Below are 15,438 nucleotides of genomic sequence, written 5' to 3'. Positions count from 1 at the left end.
GGAGAAGAACATCACTCAAAATCAGACAAAGGAAGAGTAAGTTTTACTGCAGGAGAATAGAGCTGATGTAAAAGCTACGAAGAAAACCTGGATCGTGTCCTGAAAGTCAAGGAAAAAGAAAAAGAGAAGTGAACAGAGTTGAATGTTACAGAGTGGTCAAGTAAAACTCAAGACCAGACTGTGCGGTCAGGGAGACCCTGCAGACCCAGTGAGGATACAGTCTCAGCAGGGACATCCGACAGATCTTCACACAGCTGCTACGTGCCAGGCACCGCTCTGAGCGTTCCAGGCTTAAGGCTATAGTACATAAATGGGGAGGAAATGGTAGCAGCAACTATGGATTTTTCTTCCAAGAAGCTTGGGAGTAATCAGAAAAGACAAGATAAAATTATACTTTAGGGAGACGAAGGGTTCAGGGGAAGGAGTGTTTATTAGTATAGGGTGAGTGGAAGGAGCCTGCAAAGACAGAGCAAAACGGAGGGCAGAAGCAAGAGGCAGAGAGAGAGAACACCACGGTAAGTTCAAAGGAAATACCTCCCTGCGAATTTATTGAAGCTGATCAGCCAGCCTTCCCAAAGTGAGATTTTATTCTCCCATATTGTCCTTTAGACTTCTACCACTAATAACTTTCACACAATGTTGCCTCAGATGTGATCCAAAAACTTTGGGAGGAAGATATTACATAACATGAGTATGGTACAAAATACACACATAAAAAGATACAAACCAAACTCATAATAGTGGATTCTTCCGGACGAGGGAAAAATTAGAGTGGAGTTGGGAATTTAAAAAAAAAAACAAAAATAGGGGCGCCTGGGTGGCGCAGTCGGTTAAGCGTCCGACTTCAGCCAGGTCACGATCTCGCGGTCCGTGAGTTCGAGCCCCGCGTCAGGCTCTGGGCTGATGGCTCGGAGCCTGGAGCCTGTTTCCGATTCTGTGTCTCCCTCTCTCTCTGCCCCTCCCCCGTTCATGCTCTGTCTCTCTCTGTCCCAAAAATAAAAAAATAAAAAACGTTGAAAAAAAAAAAAAAAAAAAAAAAAAAACAAAAATAAACACTTAAGCTTTAGCTGTAATGTTTTAGTTTTTTTTTTTTTTTAAATGTGTGACATATGTGACAAAATATTACTTGTTGATATCTTGGATGGCGGGAATACACACATATACATTTGTTTTTAGTATCATTCTGTGTGCTTTTCTACAGTTTCACCATTTTTTAAAAACACGAACCATATGAAGAAAATTACGGTTGATGGGGCTAACCCCTCCCAGGTGATACCACTATTAAGTGAAAAGGGGAAAACACCTTCTGACCCCACTAAATGGGAGGTGGCAGCACCTTAAAGCCAAAGCCCAAACAAAGGATACAAGGAAAAAGGCCCTCCGGACGTCATCCAGATAGAGCTGTCGGAACTGGGTTATATCAGTACTGCAGGTGAACCGGACATTGGTGACCTGGGAGACAATTGGAAATATATGAACACACAAGAACGGTTCGCTTACTTCTACCCTCAAAGGCAACCTTCCAGTCTAAGTTACAAGAGCTAGAAAGTTATCCTGTACTGACCAAAGCAAACAAAATAAAGCTGTTCCTATAGCTTAATTACACCTTAATAAAATCTGCCAAAAGGCAGACTACGTTGCTAACAATATGCTGAATGGAGCTGTAGTACTGCTGAATGTATAATAAACGGGAGACGTGAGCCTTTCCTTATCCCATGTAAATGGTTCACTTTCAATCCCTATGTAATTCTTCCCTTTTTGAAGTCCTGATTCTTCAGGGTCCTGACCTTCTAAAACCCAAATATGGCATGATATGAAAAAGCATGATGAAATCAAGTATTTCTCTGTTTCTTCGTTATTCCGTTAATTCTATTTGTAGAAAAATTATTTTCTCTCTATAAAATATAAAATATTTCTACTTTTGGTAAAATAGAAAGTCACTCAAGTCCAACAATGTGGATGCACTCTTGCTTAATCCCCCTCTCTCTGTAAAAATAAAAACTCATGGGGGAGTTTAAAGGGAGATCTTGGGGCGCCTGGGTGGCGCAGTCGGTTAAGCGTCCGACTTCAGCCAGGTCACGATCTCGCGGTCCGTGAGTTCGAGCCCCGCGTCGGGCTCTGGGCTGATGGCTCAGAGCCTGGAGCCTGTTTCCGATTCTGTGTCTCCCTCTCTCTCTGCCCCTCCCCCGTTCATGCTCTGTCTCTCTCTGTCCCAAAAATAAATAAACGTTGAAAAAAAAAAAAATCTCTTCCATTAAAAAACAGAACTTAAAAAATGACACAAAAAATGTTAATTTTAAATTTAATATCCACTTAATATTAAAATATTTAATATTTACTATTAAGGACAGTCTGACCATTTATTTGAATCTGATCAAAACTGCTTTTCATGTACTGTTTTAATATTCCAGGGCTGAAAGTTAAAAAAACAGTAATTATTTAATATACTTCAATAAAGTTCCTTCATTATTGAAATTCATTATTCTAAATTATCAATTACTTTCTGTAAACTCAACTGGAACCAGTTATGGATGGATCAATGGATCAACTACGAAGGTGTTTTTCTGCAATATTCTTTTTATCTGACCTCAGTAAAAGTGTAAATATTCTGTCACCAATTTCTTATAAATTACCTTCAGTTCTAAAATAAAGGCAAGAGACATCAATTTCACTGTATAGCTCAGCATGATAAATGTGTCCTTAAAATTTAGCTGGCTTTTAGCCAATTCAAAGTATACTGTGGTGAATAAACAGCTTAAGATTTGGACTGAGGCCACGATCACTAAGGCAGTAGAATAAACAATTTGGGATAGGACCACTAGAAAGAGAAAAACAACACAGAAACACAAATGGCACCTTCTGATCAAATTCATGAACTGACTTGTGACAATGTTGAATATTCTTGTGACTAAAATAAATTGAGGGAAAGAAAAATTAGATATGAAAACAGAAGAAAATAAGATCAAGAACATTCTTTCCCCTCTACTCCTTCATCTACATTGATGTTTTTGTACATCAGTGATTCACAAATAATCCCTAAGCCCAACCTGTTTAATGCCTATAAAACAATGAAATCATGCTTTTCTGTTATAAGTGAAAATTTTTCTGACAAACGAATTGTTTCATTTTTATTACTAAATTAATTATGACTGCCTTAAATGGCAGTCATTAAAATTTTTGATGGACTAACACTGCATCTTCCTTCTAAAACAGAAAATATTTATTCTCAAATAAATGCAACAATGGTTCTGCCCAGCTACCTTCTGTTTGCAGGAAATGCCACGTTGCTGCAGGGTTTCTTGCTCCGCCTGTATCCAGACAAACATTAAGCATGACAATACTAATGGAAAGAGAGCTTCGTACCTAAGCAGTAAAGGCATGGGGGAAGAAGTGGGAGGGGAGGGGGGAAAAAAAAGAAAAAAAAAATTAAACAAGTAAATATGCAAATTTATGCTGAGAGGTCTTTCTCAAAATTAAAACATCCTTGATAACATTTCTAAGTTAGAATATCACAAAATTTAAATTTTCTAGGCTTTCCAGAAGAAGAAAGTGGGAAGGGAAAATTTAAATATCAACTCCAGCAACATCTTTTTAAAAATTTATTAAATCTTGAGATCACTACAATTTTAAAATAGTAGGGATATTTAGAAATCAGTGTAAGGTAAAACAACAAATACACAAAAAAGGAGAGAAAACATTAAGACAAAGGTAAAAAGTCAATTCCTGAGTTAAAATCATTAATATACATAGAAGAACAAGCAAACATCCCAAATTTTAAAAAAGGGGGGGTGTAATACAGGCATAAATCTCTCAGAAAGGAAAAGAAAAGAGCTAATAAATACATGAAATATGTCTGACCTTACTGATAATTGATATGGGAACTAAAAGAACAGGAAGATACCATATTCGCTTATCACATTTATCCATTAAAAAATATAATAATGTCAACAAGAGTGTAATGAAAACTAACTCTCGTATACTCTATATAGAAATAAACATGTTCTGGAAGACAATTCAATGCTGTGTATCCATAATTCCCCAAATAGTCATATACCATAATCCAATGATGTCACTTTTAGGAATGTACCCTGAGAAAATAATCCAACATGTGCACTACAATTCTCATATGAAGATGTTTGTTGTAATACTGTTTACAGAAGGGAAAAAACAAAAACAAAAACAGGAAGCAAGCTAGGAAGTGATTCCATAATGTACGGTACATCTCTGGGGTGGTCTAATGTGGACATTATCAGGTGGACAAGGGAAAGGCTCAGGAGATAAGGCAGTGGCAGAAGTCTTTTCTCATCCTCGTCCAGCTAAGTGTGGCACCCTGGCCGTCCCCCAAATATTCTCTTACAGTTCTTCTCACACCGTTGGAATCCCATGTTCATTGACATGTCTTTCCCGCTAGTTTATAAGACCTCTGCCTGTGCCACCACTGCAGGTCCAGCTAACAGTAAGTATTTGCTGGGTGAGTTACTTATCCAAGTGGAAGTTTCAAAACAAAATCAAACTAACCAAAACAAAACAAAAAAAAACCCTTTATTTCTCTCAAATTTTTCACTTAGTGAACTCTATTCCAATTGGCGCTATTTCCTAAACATGAGAAAGCAAAAGAAGCAAAATGCTTTAAACTCTATTACTGATCATAAAAATAAAACACTGAAGACCAGGCAGAAGGAACTATTGATATTTAAGACAGCATACACAAATCACTTGGTATATAAGATGTAGAATGCCCAACTCCCTCTCTCTGCCCTTCCCCCACTCATGCTTGCTCGCTCGCTCACTCGCTCTCTCAAAAAATATATAAATAAATAAACAAACAAACAAATAAATAAAAATAAACATTAAAAAAATAAAAAAGGGGCTCCTGGGTGGCTCAGTCGGTTAAGTATCGACTTCAGCTCAGGTCATGATCTGGTGGTTCACAAGTTCAAGCCCCACATCTGGCTCTGTGCTGACAGCTCTGAGTCTGGAGTCTGCCTTGGATTTTGTGTCTCCCTCTCTCTGCCCTTCCCCCACTCACACTCTGTCTCTGTCTCTCTCTGGAAAGAAAAAAAATAATAAAAATAAACATTTAAAATGATGTAGAATGCCCAAGCATATGAATAGAGAATATATACATTAGAAAATATCATTAGTAAAACAGGTACAAAAAATTACACAAAGCTGTGCCATTTTTGACCTATTAGAATCACATTTGAAGTTCTTATTTAAAAATGAAAATACCAAATACTGTAGAGGATATGATGAAATAGGACCTGTCATAGGTTGCTGGTGATATTATAAACTGGTACTGTTCTGAAGACAAAAGTCAAAAAAAAATTCATGGCCCACCTATACTACGTGTGAGAAGTGAAAAAGGGATCTAATCTAAACTACGTAGAAAGCTTGTATACAAAAACGCAAATCAAAATATTATTTATGATAATATAAAATGGAAATAAATGATCAAAAATAGAGGAACAGCTAAATAAATCAAGGTTCGTTCACATCATAGAATATTAAGTATCTATTAAAATGATAGTTAGGAAGCCTATGAGCCACCAGGGAAAATGCTTCTAAAATAAAGTTAGGTAGGAAAACAAAGATACAAAGTAGTACATGGACTATAATCAACACCAGGTTAAAAGACAAATACAGAGGTTAAGACTGGAAGAAATATACCAGAATAGCAGGAGGAGGGGTAGGGTTAATAGACTGTTTTTCCTCTTTATCCCTATTTTTCAAACTGTGATTAAGACTATTTTTACAATGATATTTTAACAAATAATTGAAAAACAAATGTTGATTTAGAATGCCTACGTCCCAGCTATTTACAATTTAGTTCAACTTCTACATGAGTCCTTGATGGCACCAATTCAGCTCCCCTCCTCAAATTCTTTCACTAGGCATTCCTTTATATATTTATTTTATTTTTTAAAATGTTTATTTATTTTGAGAGAGAGAGAGAGAGAGAGAATGTGAAGGGGGGTGGGGAGATGCAGAGAGAGGGAGGGAGGGAGAGAAGAAGAGAGACAGAGAGAGAGAGACAGAACACCAAGGAGGTTCTGTGCTACCAGCACATGATCCCATGAACCGTGAGATCATGACCTAAGCCAAAATCAAGAGCGGGACAGTTGACTGACCGAGCCCCCAAGGCACCCCTCTCTAGGCATTTCTTTATATCTTATAATTTTCAATCAAATTAAGTCACAATACCTTAATTGTTGCATTTTGTAATTGCCTAACACCATAAAATAAAGTCCTTATTTTACAGCAGCTTACGACTCTATGATGCATCTGGGGTAAGCTAACTGTTGTGCCCATTTGTCTGTCTAGTGGTCAGGACACTGGAGGCAGGAAAGGAAAAACAACTGTTGTTGAATTGAATCAAGAAGGTGTATGCTCTAAATAAAAGAGGACCACGATTTCCTAAAATATTTGCAGTTATATAGGAAAGCATTCTTTCCTAATATATGGAAACATAAGTATCATAGTTCTACAAATAGTGCTACAGATTTATTTCCTTTCAGAAACTATAAACTATAATCATTTTCATTTGTAAAATGTAGATGAATAAATCTGATAAAGACAATCTTCCTATGGGACTTTATTTCTTTAGACAATCAATATCTTGTATAAAGTCTGCATATCTGAATTAATAAACTGAAATACCAATAAAATGTCATCACAGGCTCACAGTGTACATAATAAAACCTTACAAAATTAGGATCTGCCACTTTGGTCTCTGCAAATTCAACAGGGCAGAAAAGGCATTTAGCTTTGTTTTATAGTTAGCTAAGCAAAGGGATAATATAAATAAAATTTTAGTGGGAAATGTTTAACAAACTTAGAACTACTTTCAAGCATTACAATAGCTTCCATTTGCATAAAAATAATCAAATGCTGATTAAAATGACTCTTCTTTATTCATTAAATCAAGGATACATTGTTAGAACTTAGGATTACTATTACTGTATTTCTGTAAAGTAATAAAACTGCATTTCTTTTAAATATCCTAGAATTGTGACTATTCACTACTTTACATAGAGAATCCTCCAGATTGTCCAAAATAGTTAATGTGGAACAATGACAGGTGGACTATTAGTTTTGCAAAACTGATTTGACATTGAAAAATGAACTAATGGAAATTGTTAGACTGTGCTGTTTTAGGCTATTCCTGTTGCATTTTTCTGCAAAGGTAAATATGCTTTCTGATGTTGAATAATATATTTCTTAATACATTCATTAACAAGGTCATACTCATTACTACTGTTCTGATTTTATGCCTGAATTTTTTTTCTTTTTAGATTTTCTTAAAATAAATTACAGTAATATGTTTTGGTATCTTTGTGACTGTGAAATTGATGATTTAAAACATCATGAAATATTTTTTTACTAAAAATTCAACTTTAATCGTCCTTTCTTCTTTCCTTCCTTTCCTTCTAAAGAGCAAACAAGATCTATTTTTAGATTTGTTTGTATTTCTTAAATCTTCTACACATTCGTTTACGTTTGTTTATTGCTTTAGAATGTGAAGTTTCAAAACAGAAGAGGGATTACTGATTATTAAGTGACTACGTAGAAGCTGGCACATATCTCTGGACCCTCTCAAACACGTACTTTCTTTTTTTTTAATTATTTTTTTAATGTTTATTTATTTTTGAGAGAGAGAGAAATATAAATGTTTATTTATATTTTGAGAGAGAGAAAAAGCATGAGTGAGGGAGGGGCAGAGAGAGAGAGGGAGACACAGAATCCGAAGCAGGCTCCAGGCTCCGAGCTGTCACTACAGAGCCTGACGTGGGGCTCGAACTCACGAACCGCGAGATCATGACTGGAGCCTAAGTCGGATGCTTAACCGATGGAGCCACCCAGATGCTCCTCAAACACATATTTTCTTAAGGCAACCTCTAGGTATGATCTCTAAATGAAACTCATGTGTCACCCCAAAATGCCGGGTTAGAATAGAAATGATTTTACCTTTTGTCTTCTTATCCAGACTAAAAACTAATTCATAGAAACTTTGATGGATTCTTATTGTAACTAAATTATTTATCCTGAAATTTCACCAATGAAGGGGAAAAGAATGAACAGTTTTAAGGTCACCTTATGTTTATCACTTTTGAGTAAGAACATGCTGACAGACTTCAAGCTTAATTTGAAAATTCAAAGTTCTAAGTCTCAAAGCAAGCCCCTCTTAAGATCTTATGAGGTAACTGGTGAAAATTTCCATGTTGCTTATATTACATCTTCACAGCTGTGCTCCAGATCTGGGTATGGAGGGAGAAAGGAAGGCAGGAGGTGTGAGGAGCTCTGGTAAGGGAAGGTTTTGCACCCTTCTGGATCATCTCTTATCCAAGGACTACAAGAACTCCCAGGGCCTAGGCCACTAATAATGTTAGGGTCTACTATGAAAAGATTTTTGAGAACATCCCTCTAATTCTGAATTAGGACAACCAAGTTTACCAAAGAATAAACCTACATCTTGAACCCAAAATAGCTTTACAAAATCATCTACACTGGGAATAACCTGTTGATAGCACAGGGAATCCCTAGGTTTAGTCAACTTGAGATCAAGATCCTATATTTGGACCAAATTTAGCCCAAGTGAGTAGTGGTGATTTGAGCTGTCTGTTGTATCCAGTGTTGTTATAATGCACATATTTCGCACCCTCATCAGCATTTAAGTAAGGATGAAATAAAATTCAAAGGCAAGTAAAGAATCCTTTTCTTCAAAAGCAGGCGGGACGATTATATCACTGTTTCACGGACTTCTAGAGAACACTTCAAGCTGCTAGTTTTTGTGTTTGTTTTACAAGAAAATTTAAATCTTAAATAAAAATGGGCTCTTTAATTTCTGGGAAAATATTCTGAAAGTTTCTGAATCGAAAGAAATATTTGGACTATGGTGTACATAAGACTAAAAATTACAAGAAAAGATATATTCAAATAAGAACAGACAAATCAAGGCATCATTTGAAGTGCACATAAGTAATGTCACAGAGCTACAGTTCTTCCAAGTCCTTGTTTGAGACTTTAAGTTTCTCCATAATCAACCAGAACTTTCTAACACTGTAGTAAAATGACATTTTAGCAACTCCAGGAAATAAACAGAAAGACAACGACAACAGGCAATACTATGAAAATAAGAAAACAACAGATTTAAGATCAAGTCATATACAGTTCTTACGAAGCAGAAAATATTTCTAATTTTCTCAAGATTTACACATACTTCATTTCCAGAGGTAAAATATTCAAAGAGAAATGTCCATATCATTTAAAACTTGCTACTAAAAATTAAGCTTTAAAACCAGTGCATACCCTGTGCTTAGCAGTATGTAGGTTGACATCAAGGAAAGAAGAATGCTAAACAACCGCTCGAAGAGACTTGTGGGACTCAGCAGTGGCAGGACGAGGGAAAAGGCTGCAATAAAACAAAGGAGGGTAGTGTCAGTACAGCCAGCACAATGGACATGAGTTCAGACGCACTGATCCTAGGATCATTTATAGCAGCTATTGTTTCTGTGACCTCTCAATTGGGCTATACTTGTCCTAATCATTTTTGTAAGAAATCTGAAACTTGAACATTTTTTTAAAGTTTATTTATTTATTTCAAGAGAGAGACAGAGGGAGCAAGTGGGGAAGAGGCAGAGAGAGAGAGAGTGAGTGAGAGAGAGAAAGAGAGAGAGAGACAGAGAGAGAATCCCAAGCAGGCTCTGTGCTGTCAGTGTGGAACCAGACGCGGGACTTGAACTCAACAAACTGTGAGGTCATGACCTGAGTCAAAACCAAGAGTCAGACGCTTAAACAACTGAGCCACCCAGGCACCCCTGAAACTTCTCGGACAGAGAAAACAGAGTGTGAGTGGGGGAGAGGAAGAGAGAGAGGGAGACAGAATCCAAAGCAGGCTCCAGCCACAGAGCCTGACTCGGGGCTCGTGCTCACTGACCGCGAGGTCATGACCTGAGCCAAAGTTGGATACTCAACCGACTGAGTCACCCAGGCACCCCAAGAAGGAGAGATTCTTAAAGGAGAATGCTGAGAACCTCTGGTAAATGCAGTGTGAGTACTGGAGCCAGAAAATCATCAATTTTATAGCCATCGTGACAAAAACTGGATCAGGAAAGATTTATGAATGGATGCTACATCTAGGGAAAATTTTGATGAGCATATTTGATGGCCTTAGACTGTGTCCCCACAGACAGCTTATTAGTTGCAGGGAGAGGGAGAAGCAGTAAATATACAGTGAAAAAAACTGGGCAACACCTTGATAGGGTGATGGAAATTAACATCAACAATGAGGGACAGATAGAGACCATGAGCCTATAAATGTGACCTAAGAAGGGCACAGCATCGCTTATGCAGTATGCTGGCCGACAATGCATAACTCCAATTTAATTACAAAGAAACATCAGACAAATTCAAACTGAGTAACAGGCCACTGTAGGGTAGGGCTTGTGGTTGGTTATATTCTCAAAATGTCAATGTCATAAAAGACAAAGAAAGAAAAAAATGCCATGAACGTTGCTGGGTCAACTGAAAACTTACTATAAGGATGGTAGAATAGATAAAAGTACTGAATACGGTCTTCAAAAAATTGTGCACATACACACATTCATAAACACAGATGAGGGACAAGCATTTGACGTGGAGGATGGCTTTCTGTAATTCTGGTAAGTGCACTATTTTTTAAACCTTTTTAGAAGTTTTAGAGATTTCAAAATGAGATATAATGCCATGCGCACAAATTGCGTTTTCTTTGCTTCTCTTCTGCCCTGTGGTTTACCCTTCGGTGGGTAAGAAAACCGAGGAAGTGAGCCAGGCTGCGCTGTAAAGGAATGAGGAAAAGCTGGGTTGCTACTACGTCTATCGGACCCCCAACTTGCCATATATGGTTTCCGCTGGTGTGTGCTAACTGTGTATTTGTGAAGTTATACACTATGACACAGAGACTTCCCTTTAATATTACAGTTCTTGCTCAGAGTTTTTGTTTTTTCTGGGGATTTAAAAACTAACATGTCCTATGAGAGAGATCATCACTTATAAGTTACCACACTAGAATATTACCACTCCTTCCTTGCAGAATATAAGCTCCAGGAGGGCAGGGATTTGGTCCACCTTTATTATTCTCAGGGAAAAAAATAGTGCCAGAACATAGTACAAACTGAACACATTTTTTTTTCTAATGAAGGAGCAGTCATTAATATTGTTTAGGCAGAATGAACATAAATAGTAACTTCATTAAATCAAGATACCTGAAGGCCTGCCCTTCATCAATTTTACAGTAAGTTCCATCCAAAGATGGAACAACAAAAATCATTAAAAAAAAAAAAAAAGGTTACACTGCATGCCACATTATTCACAAGTATCACAAAGTGTCTTTTTTTTTTTTTTTTTTTAAATGAAAAACCTGGACTTCAAGCTTGTCCTGGTCCTCTAGCTGGAAGAAAAACCCTACATCCTTAAATTACACTTGTTTTCTCCACATGCACATTTCGGGATCCTTAAGCAAAGGTACTACAGAGGAATGTGTTTTGAAAATTTTAACTGGCTTTATAAAATGTGTAATGTGTTGGGAAGTGACTAATCAATGTTATTTTCAGCAAGGGAAATACAGATAAAATTGAACTGTTTCTTAGTCCCTGTGTAAGAATGGAGAATTTATGAACTGACATGAAATTTCAGGATAAGAATCTCTTCTCTTCTGGAATCACTTAGACTTTTATCAGATGCGAATAAATGCATAGCCTTAGTATCAGGCCAATCATATTCTATCAAGTAATTCTTATTAACACATCAATGGAGACAAACGTTCTAATTTTCTTTGTCAAATTCTACCATGAGATAAAAATAATCACTGGTTATTATTATTTTCATTCAACAAAATTATTTCTTTCAATAACAAGAATATAGATGTAAATGGATAACTTTAAGGTATGACTTGATGTAACGTTAACTCATTTAATTTGACCTCTTACCTAATATTAGCCAGCTAATGATCTGATTAAGAAGAGGCAGTCCTTGTTTCTTGCGTAGACTGCTGTGGGTGCTATAGGTAACACACATAGAAAGCACTATGCTCAGCATCTGAAAACAAATACAAACACACAAAGAAAAGAGGAGGTGGTGAGAGACTAATTTATATACAAAAAGAATACTTAGGAAAGTGCTTCAACAACTGGAATCTAGCCCCAAAGCTATTGACATTGGACCAGCTCACCCTCTTGCAGCAAGGTTACAAGTTAGAACTTTGTACTAGGCAGACGCCCTCCTTTACAAGCATGGAATGAGGCATTTTACACTTTCAACAACAGTTTGGTATACGTGATCACACTGTATCTATTTAGTAATATTCATTATTGGGGCGCCTGGGTGGCTCAGTCGGTTAAGCGGCCGACTTCAGCTCAGGTCATGATCTCACACTGTGGGTTCGAGCCCTGCGTCGGGCTCTGTGCTGACAGCTCAGAGCCTGGAGCCCGCTTCAGATTCTGTGTCTCCCTCTCTCTCTGTCCCTCCGCCGCTCATGCTCTGTCTCTCTCTGTCTCAAAAATAAATAAAAACATTAAAAAAAACTTAAAGAAAAAAGGAAATATTCATTATTAACTCTGAAGATTTCCTAAATCATGGAAACGCAAATGGTGCGACGTGGTTAAGTGTCTTCCACCTCTGGCCCTTGCCCAGTCATATCCATTGATTCAACACATATTTGTGGCCTGAATGTTCACCTGGTACTGGGAACACAAGGAGGTACAGTACTCTTCAGGGAATATATACAAACTAGTGGAGAACTGGGAAACTCTGGCTTGGAGGCTGTTTTCAGAAATACTGTTTGGTGGGAACATGGTCACTCCCGTTCATTTATGTGTCGTCCACAGCTCCCTTTGCACTACAGTAGCAGGGTGGAGAATTTACAACAGACTCCATACAACCCACAGGCTTAAAATACTTAGTTATGGCTCTTTAGAAAATTGTTCGCTAATCTCTGAACTAGAGGATTAACTGCCATTTTAAGAAATGACATAAGCTACGGCTGTAAATAAACTCTTAGAGATCAGATTAGCAACCTCCTCACCAATCCTTGAGATACATTAATTTCTCTTATATTTTCAGTGAATTTAGAAAAAATGCTGTTGAGTAAGTTATGACACAATCCTAGTATCCTTTCAATTGTAAGATGCATTCTGTCAGAGATGTTAAAATGTTAAAAGATATTTGTCTTGGAACCACCAAAAATATGCTATACAATAGAGCAATTAATGCAAGTTAATAAAGTTAACATAAAAAAGAAATTTCATAACAGATTTACCTTATATTCAGGGCTACTTATAAAAAGTCCGTAAGAATTTTAACATATTTGCTCCTATAGAGTAGGATCCAGAAACATTCACTTCTGTCAAAGTATTCATAATTATATGTGAATTCTGTCAAAGTTACCTATGGGCTTTAGTGTAAAGCCAGTGAGTGTACCATTTTAAAAAAAAATTTTTTTAACATTTATTTATTATTGAGAGACAGACACAGAGCATGAGCAGGGGAGGGGTAGAGAGAGGGGGAGACACAGAATCTGAAGTAGGCTCCAGGTTCTGAGCTGTCAGCACAGAGCCCGACGCGGGGCTCGAACTCACAAACTGTGAAATCATGACCTGAGACGGTCAGTCGCCTAACCAACTGAGCCACCCAGGTGCCCCAATACCATTTAAAATGAAATACGTGTTCCAATGTCTCGACAGGACATTTGACAAAATACTTCTTCTCTTTTTATGTGTTTTCTGTTGTTCTCCAAGAATAAATTAGCATCTTTTAAGTGTTGTCTATTTTTATTTTGGAGTATTCTTGGCTTTATTTTCTATTATCCTAAGCTTTGTTCTGAGGAAATTTTTTGAGAAAACTCCTGTAAGTTTTCTTTTGTCAGTGGTCTGGATGTGGTTTTTAATTTTTTTTTTTTTTTTTTTAGTGTTAAAAGAACAAACAAGTGGTTTCCATGCTTATGTACAAAACAGCTATCATTTTACAGAATATGACATTATATATTCTCCAATTCTCACAACCCTATATTAGAGAGTATCTCTACAGATTGAAAACAGACTGAAGCTAAACAGACTGAAAATCACACATCTAGTATACAGTATAACTAACTGGGAATTGACTCGATTTTGAAACATCAAGTTCAAAGTTCTTTTTGTCACAGCAAAGCCAACAACCAAGGTGAAGTCAACTTTCTCCTGGCATGTCATCTGAAGTCTTAAACAGACTATTCTTCATGTAAACATACTCAGAGGTTGCTCTCACTTCAAAGATTACCTTTGTCCTGACTCAAATGAGAGCAACACAGAATCTCAGTCCAGAGGAGGCCATTTAGAGTTCAACTTTTTTGGTCAATACAGATGCTTCTCAGGTCTCCTTAATCTCTGTTCTCTTGGCATCTCTGGGCTGTCTCCTGCTGAACTTTTTGCTATTTCATACATTTTAGAGAATGTATTTCCATATGATATCTTACACAGAAAATTTTCTTCCCAACTGGCAGATATTGAGTAATGTAAACATGATGGCATCTTAAGAACAACATCATTAAATACAACCATAAGATATACTTTGGTATGTCATTAGCATGACATGGTGTTGAAATGTGTAACTGACCTGAAATAGATGTAACAATAGCTCTTCATTTATAAAACTGTCTTTTCTTTTTATGAGAGATGTTAAAACACACAGGGATAGCAGAAGAACCAGCAAGCCTGCGCCCATTCTGTTTTAAAACACAATTCACAATTTCAAATTTTCTTGATATATTTACTGAACACATATCATATAAAAATATTAGACATTTTACTCTAATGTAGACCCTCCGTATCAGTCATTTGGTTTTATCAAGATGAAACAGGTATAACAGGAATGAAAATCTGAGGATGAAGATACACGAGGGATGGGGTTATTTTTAACTTCTCACAATTTTTTAGATATCTTTACCTTATTTCTTGACTTCGATTTTTTTTTTTTTGATGTTTATGCATTCCAGCCACCACAATTCTTAGGCTGACTTGGACAAGTTTACAGAAAACAATATAAAAAATAGTTAAACGTATCATCACTATCTACAATATATACTTTCTGACTATACTATGAGCACTTACTCATACCAAAAAGGATCAACATTTCTAATCCTTAGTGTTGCCGGGAGGAAAAAATGGTTCCTTCTATTATTAACCTTTAGCCAGCGGCTCCTGGGTAAAGGAAGGGTAGGGAAGAGGTCACAAAGGCAGCAATGCAAGTGAGGCACTTGTACAGTACGGAGACCACAAATTATAGTTCTTCAAGAGCACTAGGTATAGTACGGTTCCTGAAGCTGCAGGAAACTGGTATCAAGGAAATGGTGTACTGATGTCGAGTTCTATTTCTCACCTCCCAAAAATCTGAGTAACATAGGACAACTGAAATTAGATTGAGTGCAGA

The 15,438-nt window shown here is 36.9% G+C and overlaps 1 protein-coding gene across 5 annotated transcripts in view; it reads right to left on the bottom strand.

Moving 5' to 3' along the window:
* PIGN (phosphatidylinositol glycan anchor biosynthesis class N) overlaps positions 1 to 15,438 on the bottom strand; it is a 105,665-nt gene that overhangs the window by 23,999 nt on the left and 66,228 nt on the right. For 4 of the 5 annotated variants that reach the window (XR_006963309.1, XM_047086386.1, XM_047086388.1 and 1 more), the window contains 5 exons: positions 14,626 to 14,734; positions 11,967 to 12,075; positions 9,310 to 9,412; positions 3,261 to 3,363; positions 1,366 to 1,452 (listed from right to left, as the gene is read on the bottom strand). Coding sequence is in view for 4 of the 5 variants with exons in the window: in XM_047086386.1 (XP_046942342.1) it covers positions 1,366 to 1,452; positions 3,261 to 3,363; positions 9,310 to 9,412; positions 11,967 to 12,075; positions 14,626 to 14,734 (511 nt within the window). In the remaining variant the exon portion in view is untranslated. The remainder of the gene's footprint in view (positions 1 to 1,365; positions 1,453 to 3,260; positions 3,364 to 9,309; positions 9,413 to 11,966; positions 12,076 to 14,625; positions 14,735 to 15,438) is intronic. The other variant, XM_047086389.1, reaches the window with a different exon arrangement.

This window comes from Lynx rufus, unplaced genomic scaffold, assembly GCF_022079265.1.
Source record: "Lynx rufus isolate CCGP_SWC_20201006 ecotype Redwood Valley unplaced genomic scaffold, mLynRuf1.p SCAF_20, whole genome shotgun sequence".
Lineage (NCBI taxonomy): Eukaryota > Metazoa > Chordata > Mammalia > Carnivora > Felidae > Lynx > Lynx rufus.
The sequence above is the reverse complement of the archived record's forward strand: the minus strand, read 5'-3'. Positions and strand labels throughout refer to the sequence as shown.